The sequence below is a fragment of the Mobula birostris genome, chromosome 25, assembly GCF_030028105.1.
Source record: "Mobula birostris isolate sMobBir1 chromosome 25, sMobBir1.hap1, whole genome shotgun sequence".
Lineage (NCBI taxonomy): Eukaryota > Metazoa > Chordata > Chondrichthyes > Myliobatiformes > Myliobatidae > Mobula > Mobula birostris.
In genome coordinates, this window is record NC_092394.1 from 14,201,011 (window position 1) to 14,213,768 (window position 12,758).

Genomic DNA, 12,758 nt, shown 5'->3' on the forward strand with positions numbered 1-12,758 from the left:
ACAAACAAGAGAAAATCTGCAGATGCTGGAAATCCAAAGCAACACACAAAATGCTGGAGGAACTCAGCAGGCCTGGCAGCATCTACGTAAAGTGTAACTGTTGAAGTTTCAGGCCAAGACCCTTGTTCAGGAATGGAAAGGAAGGGGAGAAGTCAGAATGAAAAGGTGGGAGGAGGGGTGGCTCAAGTACAGGGTGGCAGGTGATGGGTGAAGCCAGGGGAAGGGTGAAGTAAAGAGCTGGGAAGTTGATTAGTGAAAGAGATAAAGGGTTGGAGAAGGGAGAATCTGATAGGAGAGGACAGAGGACCGTGGAAGAAAGGGAAGGGGAAGAGCACAAGAGGGAGGTGATGGGCAGGTAAGGAATGGGGTGAGAGAGAGAAACATGAATGGGGAATGGTGAAGGAGATGGAGGGGAGGGACAATTACCAGAAGTTCAAGAAATTGATGTTCATGCCATCAGGTTGGAGGCATGTACCCAGACAGAATATAAGGTGTTGCTCCTCCAACCTGAGTGTGGTGTCATCGTGGCACGAGAGGAGGCCGTGGACTGGCATGTCAGAATGGGAATAGGAAGTGGAATTGAAATGGGTGGCTACAGGGAGATCCTGCTTTTTCTGGCAGGGAGAGCATAGGTGCTCGGCGAAGCCGCATCTGTGGAAAGAGAAGTGGCGTTTTCATATGTCACAAATCAATGACCTTTCTTCCGAACCTTTCCAAAGAAATGTCATTAATCTGGAATTCTCTATCCACAGCTGCTGCCTGACCTGAGTATTTCTCGCCATTTTGCTTTTTTCCCCCAGATTTGCAGTGTTGGAATATTTTGTGTGCAGGTTTGCTGTGAGTGCTGGGATTGGCATGTTCATCCCTACTGTCAGAGATGCTGAGGGTTCCCAGTCTGATAGTTTGTGATAAATATTGTGACTATTAATCAAGATCTGACAAACATTGCTGTACCACAATGCTGCTAGCAATCTTTGCTGTGAATAAATTAGAAACTTTAGTGGCTGGGTAATAATCCAGAATATGGTTCATAAATCGGTGTTACCTTTTAAAAGAATAGCCTTGTCACTACAAAATTATGAATCAGCATTTTCATTGTTCTGATGCCATTGTCGTGTACTTTTCAGCTAAGTCTTCTAATATAAAGTAACAAGCTACCGTACAACAAATTCAGAATGGATTTGCACATTTGTTATTTTACCCTGCAAGTAAAGTTCTATTTTCCAGCCAAGTATCATCTGGAAAAATAGCTTTGATCTTGTGTCTCAAACAAGGCATTTTATACTTTTTACAGAGAACATTAACTAGTTTGGTCCATTCCATAACATTCCTCCATTATCTTCATCCTTATTTCACTCTCACATTTGTTCTTTAGAAGCTCTATCCTGTTTACCTCTGTTGTCAAAACATCCCTCCCCCAGCCATAAAACAAATCTACTGTCATTTAAAAAATCAAACACATAGCTTCCTATCATAGTAAGCAAAGTACCTCGGGATTTCATAGGCAGGAGGAACTCTGCAGATGCTGGAGGTCCAAGCAACAGACACACAAAATTCTGGAGGAACTTAGCAGGCAGGAAGGATCTATGGCAGAGAGATTCTTTTCCATAGATGCTGCCTCCCTGCTGAGTCCCTCCAACATTGTGTGTTTGTTGGGATTTCATAGGTTCCATTTTGTCCCATTATATTTTACAAAAATTACAAATTCATAAAGACTTCAGGGTTGCAGAATGTGGATATGGTGGAATCAACGGCCTCTCAAAATGTGTGAGGAGGCATAGTAATTCTATCTAATGTCAAGGAACAGTCAGAATCTCGTTTCAAAATGCTGTTATTTGACTTGCATGAGTTGTGACGTCTCCCTGACGCCTGTGATGTGGCACTGAGGTGCTATACACTTAGTGGCCACTTTACTGGGTACACTTATACACCTTATTAATGCAAATATTTAATCAGCCAATCATATGTTAGCAACTCAATGCATAGAAGCATGCAGACATGGTCAAGAGGTTCAGTTGTTGTCCAGACCAAACATCAGAATGGGGGAAGAAAGGTGATCTAAGTGACTTTGCCTATGGATTGTTGGTGCCACAGAGGGAGGCTTGAGTATCTCAAACTGATTTCATGCACAACAATCTCTAGAGTTTACAGATGGTGAGAAAAACAAAAAAAAATCCAGTGAGCAGCAGTTCTGTAGGTGAAAACCCTTGTTAATGAACGAGGTCAGAGGGGAATAGCCAGACTGGTTCAAGCTGACAGGAGGGTGACAGTAACTCAAATAACCACGCATTACAACAGTTTATTTAGGTACAGGAGTGACAGGAAATGACCCATGTAGCTTAGTTCTGTGGACTTGGTTTGTGCAACGAGGCTATACAGCATAGTCGTTTGTTAGCCATGAGAGATTCAGATTCATTTATCACATGTAGATTGAAACAGAGTGAAATGTGTTGTTTTAATAACCACACAAGGATCTGCTGGGGGCAACCCACAAGTTTTGCCACACATTCAAAAGTGTCAAAGTTTATTATACAGTATACCACCTGAATTCTGTCCTTCTCACAGAAGTCCATGAAACAAATAAACCCCATAGAATGATAGAACCATCTAAGCCCCGAAGCCCCTTTGCACAAGCAGCAACCCCTCCACCCTCCCCTGCGCCAGCAGAAGCACTGACATCACCCCCCACCCCCATGACAGCACCAGCAGAGGCACCAAAGAGCCCATTGATCCAGAGTTCATCAAACTACAGTTCACCAACTTTACAAGAGAAAACCTGCAGAAGATAGAAATCCAAGCAACACATACAAAATGGTGGAGGAACTCAGCAGGCCAGGCTCCAACTCTAGAAAAGAGTACAGTCAATGTTTCGGTCCGAGACCCTTCAGTCTTGGCCTGAAACATTGGCTGTACTCTTTGGTATCTCGGACAGAGTGTGTGTGTGTGTGTGTGTGTGTGTCTCTCTCTCTCTCTGTGAGAGAGAGAGAGAGAGATCCAGCAACAAAGAGAGCATAGACCAGGAAATTGCTGTTCTGATGTTACAATCTTCTTCAAAGCTTTTCCAATCCCCTGTCTCGAGGATCGACAGGCTCTCTCTCTCCATCCACATTGCAGTGTAAATGTAGCATGCCTGCTCTTGTGTATTTAATATTTGAGTAATCTTGTAAATATGTTGTTGATTAAGCATCCTTTGTTGTTTAAATAATTCATTATGATTATACGTACTAGGTACATGAATTGCATAGGTCATGTGATGCATGCAAGCCTCGCTTAAAGTAAAGAACAATCTAAGACTCGCATCTCTCGGCTCTTGTTTTCCTTTGAATTAGTTTAAAGTTTTGGAGTGACAAAACAAAACCCCCACAATGCTCAGTAGAACAACGCAAGCAAGAACAATAAAAACAGCAAAACAAACCCTCTTTCCCCCCCCCCCCCCCCCATCAGGCCACTCACACACAGACTGGCCTTTAACTCCAGGACAGACCACCACCAGAGGTCATACCTTTAGGGTGTAAAGTGAAAGATTTAAGGATAACCTGAGGGGAAACTACTTCACTCAGAGGGTAGTGCGAATGTGGAACAAGGTGCCGGCAAAAGTGGTAGATGTGGGTTGAATTGTACCATTTAAGAAAAGTTTGGAAAGGTACATGGATGGGAAGGGTTTGGTGCAGATAGGTGGAACTAGGCAGCAGATTAGGTTGGCATGGACTAGATGGGCTGATGGGCCTTTTTCTGTGCTATAATACTCTGCCTCTATTCATTTAGAAACGGGAATCAGTTATTGTGGTACCTGCATTGTCCCAGCTAACTGTGGGTTATGACTACTGAGTAGTCGTTTGATCATTTATAAAGAGTAGGCCCTTCCCATTTTACATCACCCCATGTTTTGAGCTCTTATGATGTTGATACCAAACCTCAATCCAGCACGTATAGTAAGTACCATTATGAAGAAAGCACGACAGCACCCCTTTACTTACTTAGCAGTTTGCAAAGATTCAGCATGACATTTAAAACTTTGACAATCTTTTAGAGATGTGTGGTGGAGAGTATATTGATTGGCTGCGTCACAGCCTGGTATGGAAACACCAATGCCCTTGAACAGAAGATCCTACAAAAAGTACTGGATATGGCCCAGGTCATCATGGGCAAAGCCCTCCCCACCATTGAGCACATCTACAACAGAGCGATGTCTCAGGAAAGCAGCATCCATCATCAGGGACCCTTCCACACAGGTCATGCTCTCTTCTCACTGTTGCCATCAGGAAGAAGATACAGGAGCCTCAGGACTTACACCACCAGGTTCAGGAACAGTTACTACCCCTCAACCATCAGGCTTCAGAACCAAAGGGGATAACTTCACTTAATTTCACTTGCCCCATCATTGAAATGTTCCCACAACCTATGGACTCACTTTCAAGGACCCTTCATCTCATTGTCTCAATATTTATTGCTTAATTATTTATTATTATTATTTCTTTCTTTTTGAATTGGCAGTTTGTTGCCTTTTGTACACAGATTGAATGTCCAAGTTGGCGTGGTCTTTCATTGATTCTGTTATGGTTGTTATTGTGTGCATTCATTGAGTATGACCACAAGAAAATGTATCTCAGGGTTGTATATGGTGATATATATGTACTTTGATAATAAATTTACTTTGATCCAACATGCATGTTCAAGTCATGTGGGCTAAGCTATGGCCAGCTCCTGTGCATTCTACTCACTGAGGCTTCAAGTGACTGTCTATTTTTGGAACCCCATACAGTATCTGCAAGGAGAACGGTGTGTTCTCTAAAGGAGTGGGATAAAATAAGAAAGGAAATGTACTTTCTATCGAGTATCATTTGCTGTCAGTTCCTTTGTTAATCACAAGAGTTATTTTTATATCCATGCTGATATTATTTGGTTTTGGACCTACCACAGGGGAGCTATTGAAAATAAAATGATGTAGAAAATGAAAAACAATTTAAAAATCTCATTTAAAAGAAACCATCACCCTAAGCAGTTGATTGAGGATGACTTGTCTCCATTTCAGTTCATGAAATCTTTTAACACAGGGTCGCCATGACACGCCAGTGCCTGTGTTGTCATGAGAGTGACGTCTAAGACAATTGGAAAGCAGTCTCTGTTGCACAGTCTTAAACTGTCGTGGACTCTTGGGAACAGAGTTCAGATGTGCCAAGGTCAAGCCCTGCTCAGCTGACCTCACATAGTCCTTTTTGTAACTATCTGGAAAATGCATGACCAATGCACCTTGGGCGCATTCCTGCCCACCGTTCATAGTAACTACTTGAGACACTGCACGAAGAAGGCACCTTCCACCGTTAAAGATCCCCACCTTCTGGGACATGCCATCTTCTCACCACTACCATGGGGCAGGAAGTACAGGAGCCTGAAGGTTCAGCAACAGCAATTTTCCTTCAACCAATCAGTTCTTGAACCAACATGCACAACCCTAATCACTACTTCAGTATAGCAACACTATACCATTCCTGCTCTGACGTGTCGGTCCATGGACTCTTGGGCCAAGATGAGGCCTCCCTCAAGGTGGAGGAGCAACATCTTGTATTCCATCTGTGTACCTGATGGCATGAATATCGATTTCTCCTTCTGGTAAACAAATTCCCCGACCCCCTCTATTCCCCACTCTGAGCTTTTACTTCTCACCTGCCTACAACTTCCCTTCCTCCATCACTTTCTCCTATTGTCCACTCTCCTCTCCTATCCGATTCTTCCTGCTCCAGCCCTTGATCTTTCCCTCCCTCCTGGCTTCACCTATCATCTTCCAGCTAGCCTCTTCCCCCCCCCCCCCACCTCTTTATTCTGGCATCATCTCTATTCCTTATCAATCCTGAAGGGGGTCCTCGGTCTGAAATGTCAACTGTTTTATTAATTTCCATAGATGCTACCTGACCTGAGCTCCTCCAGCATTTTGTGTGTGTTGCTATGGCAACACTCTGACCACTTTATCACTTTGCACTACAATGGCCTTTGTTTTAATTATTCTTTCTTGTAAATGTGTGTATAATTTATGTCGAATTTGTTTTTTGTTGTTCTTGTGAATACAGCTTATCTAATGCAATTTGTCTGTGATGCTGCTGCAAGTGAAGTTTTCATTGCACTTGTAATAATGCATATGACAATAAATTTAACTGTGATATTTGTGTCTAAACTGATAATGCTGCTCCACAGACTAGACAAGCAACGGCCTGACCTGGTCTTTCAGAAATGACTTAGTGACCATAACAACGTGCTGGCCTCCTCTTGCATGTTGCATTGTCAAGTCCTGGGGTCAATACGAAAGTCAAAGACTGAAGTCAGCAAGTTAGGAGGTCGAGGTCCGATGGTTGAGCCCCTTGGTTGGTGGTGATGTGGGGGGGGGGGGGTGCTTGTTCAGGAAGTCAGAGGTCTGATGTTTGCAACTCTGGGCTAGGAGCTGGAGGTTTATGTCTGGAGGTGCCCTGTCCTGTGCTTCGAGGCCTGTCTGAGTGTGGGAGGGAGGAAAGCAGCTCTTTTTTATTTCAATTCAATTCCAATTTAATTGTCATTCAACCATACATGAATACTCATGAATACAACCAAACGAGACAGCGTTACTATGGGGTGGTGGGGGGTTGGCAGGGTGCTAAAACTCAGTACCAACAGTCACACACAAGATCACAATCACGGAATAGAAGGGGCCCGATGTCGCCTCTCTCCACCACACCATGGTTTGATACCCAGTCCTCGCACATACAAGTCAACAAACCCATATAGAATATCAGAAAAGTACAACAATGCAGAATATGCATGTATATAGGCCAGATACCCCCTCCCAGCCCTCCAATGTCATCTGTCAACCGGCTCTGACGATCACTAGGTGATACCATGGCTTTGAGGCCCAGACCTCATGTGCAAGCACCTACAGAATATTAGAAAAAAAACAAACGTGAATGTATTTGTGTATGTAATCCAAGCTCATCAGACCATTTGAAAATCTTTGGTCGACCATAACCGTGCTACACCATCCCTGGTAGAGCGCGCCAGCTCGCACGCCTCTCCCCCGGCTGCTGAGAAGCAAGCGAGCCCACAGCTTGAGGCCCAACTCCACTGAGTGCAGCCAAACAGGTCTGCAGTCGGCCACAACAGAGCCCGTCTTCTGCCCAGCGAAGCCGTGGGAGGGCACAGTACTGACCCTGTTCTGGATGCTGCGCCACACTGCCCCCGGCTTCGTCCTCTCACTTCAGGCGGCTACAAACAGGAAACACTGTGGCTTCAGGCCTAGTCCTTGCTACGACAGAGACTAGGCCGCTACCCCTTGCCTCCTGCCCCCACTCTCACCCAATAAATCAAATAATGGAACTTGCGAAGGACCAGATTAACAATGTCCAAAGGGGTCTTGCAATCACAAGAAAGGCAACCATGATGGCCATTCGCTATTAGACTGTAAACCTGAATCGACTCAGGCAGCAGCACATTGTGCAGCTCCTTCATTATCTCCGCCAGCGGACAACTTGCTGACAGTGTAGACCTGCGGTCCTTTACGCTCTCAATGTATAGCAGCATCTTGCGACCATTAGAAGTATGTTTAAGTAGAACAGTAGCACCTTTTGTTGACCCCATAGAAGCTGCTGTGACCAGTCGTGCCACCATCTTGCCAGAAGCCCAGAAAGCTGTTTTTGTTTTGTTCTGTTGCTGCTGTTGTTGCTTGTGTTGTTCACCTGAACACTGTGGGCATGTTACGTTGGCGCCAGGATGTATGGCGACACCTGTGGGCTGCCCCCGAAGCATCCTTGGGCTGTGTTGATGGTTTCGATGTTTAAATGGATGTGAATTCACAGAGTGTAGACTCAGAATATGCCTGATGTCTCCAGGCAGAACATCCATTAGGTTCTTTTGTCCATGATCGTGAGGAGCAGCAGAAATGTAGCTGAGCATCTTTCTCATTCCACCATTTCCATCAAGCCTGGAGATCCATTACAGTTAAAAGAGGAGTGTAGCAGGGATGTTAGGAGCAGCACTGGGTTTAACCATTGAGGTGTAAGCTTAGTGAAGCTTCAGTACAGGAACAGACAGTTCCATAGAGGCCAGAACCTGTAGAGAGGCATAAACCGTTCAGTCCATCACTGCCTCGACACTTTCTTCCACTCAGTCCATCTTCACAGTGTCTTGATTCAAGGTATCATCAAGGATGCCTACCACCCTGACCATTCCCTTTTCTCTCTGCTGCCTTCTGGGAGGAGACACGGGAGCCCTGGACATCTAGACTCAAGTCCAGCTTCTTCCCCATTGCTATCAGACCCCTGAACCAGCGGCCTCTTTCACATTCCCTTCCTGGTGGTGCTGCGATGTTCTCAGACTCTGAATTCTACCTCTCTCAGTTATTCCATTATTGTCGCCTTAGCGTCCCACCAACCTGGACAGCCTCCTCTCTTACTGCCGCCATTGGGTTGGAGGTACGCGAGCCTTAGGTCCCACACTGCTGGGTTCAGGAGCAGTTATTACCCTTCGGCCATCCAGCTTCTGAACCAGGCGTGGATAACTTCAGTCCCCTCAACACAGAACTGATCACTGAACACAACCGATAGACTCATCCTCAAGGACTCTACAACTCATGTTCTCAATATTATTTATTTACTTATTTATTTGGATTTGCATGGTTTGTCTTCTTTTGGACATTGGTTATTTGTCAGTCTTTGTGTGTGTAACCCACCTGGCCAGCCTCAGGGTCGCTCGGCTCGCTGTCGTCTAGGGAAACAGCCCTCGGCCCCACCACACTGGGTAATCAGATTGTGTGGATGCTGTGTGATGTACCCCACCCCGTCCAAATAACAAACAATACACCAGATACGATTAAATGATTTACAGTTTATAGATATTACTGGAACTATATAATTAATAGAGAATAAAATATAAAAGGAAAATAAAAGGCGCCACACTTATCAAAGTTCAATCTCTTTGTGCACAAACAGTTGGAGCTCAGGACCCTTCTTCTTCACCCTGTGACCCCTCGGACCACCTCGACCAGCCGCCTGGGACCAACAACGGTGGTTGACCAGATGCTCCACACGAGTCCGACTCCATCTCCTCTCCTCGCCGAACGCCCCCTCTCGGGGTCTAACCCCATTAGCGGACTCACAGCGCCTGGTCCATCCTCTGTCTCTCCCTCCCACCTTCTCCCCCCAAAACCCCACACATACAATATCTTACAGACACACCAAAAACATAACAACTATCCCAATTGGTGCCTAATATCTTCTTATCAGTAACGTGATTCAAACAAGCTGCTAGTGGGAGGACTTTCTCAGCAGTTAACATAACAAAGAAGCCTTTTCAATTATAACATAACAAAGAAGCCATTTTAATTAGACTACGCAGTGACATAAAAAAAAGAAACCCCTTACATGTGTAATTTTTCATTGATTCTATAGTATTTCTTTGTTCTATTGTGAACGCCTGCAAGAAAATGAATCTGAGGGTTGTATATGGTACCTGTATGTTCTTTGATAATAAATTTACTTTGAATTTTGATCATTTCTTTTTGCACTGTTTCAGATTGCATTACAGTCTTTGCATTGTTCTGTTGTTTTGCTCTTGTTGATGTATTTATAGTTGTATTTGTTATTGGCAGGAAGGTTGTTTACTCTCTGAGCTTCTCTTGAGCGAGGAAACAGATTGCACCCAGGTGTATTTGACAATAAACTTAACTAAACTATTGAGCAAATAAAACAGCATGCAACAGACAGCGAGACAATCTTCCAACTAATGGATCGGGTCAAATCTCTACAGTCACATTAAATTGTGGTGGACATTTAAGAACATAGCACAGCACAGAACAGGGCCCTCGGCCCACAACGTTGTGCTGGCCTTTTAATCTACTCTACAATCAATCTAACCCTTCCCTTGCACATTGCTGTCCATTTTTCTATCATCCATATACCTAAGAGTATTTTAAATGTCCCTAATGTATCTGTCTCTACCACCACCTCTGGCAGTGCATTCCATGCACCCACCACTCTCTGTATATTTAAAAAAAATACAACTACCTCTGAAATCCCCCCTATACTTTCCACCATTACCTTAAAATTATGCCCCCTTGTATTAGCCAATTCTGGGGAAAAAATATCTGGCTGTCCACACAATCTATTGTCTCTTATCATCTTATACAGCTCTATCAAGTCTCCCCTCATCCTCTTTTGCTCCAAGGAGAAAAACCCCAGCTTGTTCAACCTTCCTTCATAAGACATGTTCTCCAATCCAAGCAGCATCCTGGTAAACCTTCTCGGCACTCTTTCTGAGGCTTCCACAAACTTCCTGTGATGAGGTGACCAGATCCGAATACAATACTAGTGTGGAATATTGTTGGTAACACAACCAAGAGCATTCCCATCATCACAATAGTGAGCCTCAACACTAAAGGCAAGGCACATTAACAACTGTGTTCAGCTAGAAGTTCCAGAAATACTGGCTTCTGACAGAGAACCTCACCATCCCAGAAACCGATCTCCAGCCAACTTGATTTGCTCCATGGTATCAAGAAATAGCTGTGATCTCTGCATGCTGTAGATTGTAGATGGGACCAGACTGCATCTTAGCTGTTGATTTAATAAATAGCTTCCCCCTAGCCAAGGTGTTCCAGGACATTTAGAAAACTTACATCTATTGATTAGTGTGAAAAATTGCCTGGGTGTTACTTGTTAACAAAAAAGCTGGCCAAATCCAATCAGGCTAATTTACCAGATCTGATGAGGAGCCTTTGATCTGAAATGTTGACACCTTCTCTCAACACAGATCTTGCTAGACCTGTTTAATGATTGCAGGGCTCTGTTTTTATCTGTCAAGTGCCTATCAGTCTTTCTGCCATCAGCAGTGCTATCGAACATGGGCATCAGCCTCCCTACCATCGAGGGCATCTTTAAACAGTGATGCCACAAAAAAAGTGGCATCCATCGTTAAGGACCCTCATCGCCCAGGACATGTCCTTAGTGTGTGTAGCGTGTAGATAGCGAGCAAATGGGTCACAAACAAACGAAGCACACCTTCCAATTAATAAACACGAGATTCTGCAGATGTTGGAAATCCAGAGTAACAGAATGCCAGAGGAACTGAGCAGGTCAGGCAGCGCCTACGGAGAGGAATGAACAGTCGATATTTCGGGCCAAGACCCTTCATCAGGACTGGAAAGGAAAGGGGAAGAAGTTCAAATAGTAAGGTGGGAGGAGGGGGAGGAGCATAAGCTGGCAAGTTTTAAGTGAAAGCAAGTGAGGGGGGAAGTGCCTGTCTTTCTGCGTTCACCATCCTCTCTTACCTTTTCTCTTCTCCTGCTCTTTTCCCTTCTCTTCTGCTGTCAGATTCCTTCATTCTTCAGCCCTTTATCCTTTCCACTTATCACATTCCTGCTCCTTCATCCACCCTCCCCCACCCAGCTACCTTCCCCCTCACCTAGGATCTGAGCCCAAAGTACTGACTATTTATTCCCCTCCATAGCTGCTGCCTGACCTGTTGAGTTCCTCCACCATTTTGTGTGTGCTACACCTTCCAATTTCCTGAGGAAGTGGACTTCTTAACATGACAGGATTGGAACAATTGCAGAAGCCTAACAAGCTCTCTCTCGTCTCTTTCCAGCTGTTGTCGAGGCCTGCCTGCTGTACATGCTGAAGCGCCGCGCTGCTGGCTTCCTGCGGAGCGACAAAGTGGCGGCACTCTTCACAAAAGTTGGGAAAACCTACCCTGTCGCTGGGGAGCTGTGTGCCAAGGTTCAGGAGCTACAGCATCTGGTGGATAATAAGTAAGTGGGACTCTTCGATTGGCTTCATCTGTCGCATGAACGTCGAAACATACAATTAATGTGTAGTTTGCGTCGAGGGCCAACACAGTCCGAGGAGGTACTGGGGTCAGCTTGCAAGTGTTACCATGCTTCCAGCACCAACATTGCATGCTTATAACTTACTAGCCCTCGTGTCTTTGGAATATGGGAGGAAACTGGAGCACCTGGAGGGAAACCACACGGTCACCGGAGAACGTACCACAAACAATCTGCTGGAAGAGCTCAGTATCTGAGGAAGGAAGGGAATTGCTGACTTTTCAGGTTGAAACTCTGCATCAGAGCAGAGGTAGGAGAGGTGAGACGGCCAGTATAATGAGGAGAAGGAGTGAAACGAGACCGAGGTGGTTGGTGGACTGAAAGGTATGAAGTTGCCCCAGGTGGCACTGGGAGACAGAGGCTCGTGAGTGAGGGGTGAAGGCAGACAAGGAGAGAGAAGAAAAGAAATTGAGGGGCAAGGTGGGGGAAGAGTGAGGAAGGTGAAGGTTGGAGACAGGAACACAAAGAGCTGTCAGTGCTGGTCTCTGATTAATAAAGATAAATACCCATCCCCATTCCCATTGCAACATGTCAGTCCATGGGCCCCTCTTATGCCAAGATCAGGGTGGAGGAGGAATACCTTATATTCCGTCTGGGTGCCTTCCAACCTGATGGTATGAATATTGATTTCTTCTTCCAGTGAACAAATTTCAATCCCCCCCCACCTCTATTTCCCACTCTGATCTTTCACTTCTTCTCGTCTGCCCTATTCATTCCCCTTGGGTCCCTTCCTCCTTCCCTTTCTCCCATGGTCCACTCTCCTCTCCTATCAGATTCCTTCTTCTCCAGCCCTTTACCTCTTCCGCCTATCAATTCCCAGCTTCTTACTTCATCCACCTTCCCCCATCCACCTGGTTTCATCTATCACCTCCGTCCCCCGCCCCCCCACCAACAATCTTCTTATTCTGGAGTCTCCCCC

At 45.1% G+C, this 12,758-nt stretch overlaps 1 protein-coding gene across 1 annotated transcript in view; it reads left to right on the forward strand.

The window, feature by feature from the left end:
• sgsm2 (small G protein signaling modulator 2) overlaps positions 1 to 12,758 on the forward strand; it is a 274,118-nt gene that overhangs the window by 174,061 nt on the left and 87,299 nt on the right. The window contains exon 3 of the mRNA XM_072242777.1: positions 11,602 to 11,764. Coding sequence (XP_072098878.1) covers positions 11,602 to 11,764 — 163 coding nt within the window. The remainder of the gene's footprint in view (positions 1 to 11,601; positions 11,765 to 12,758) is intronic.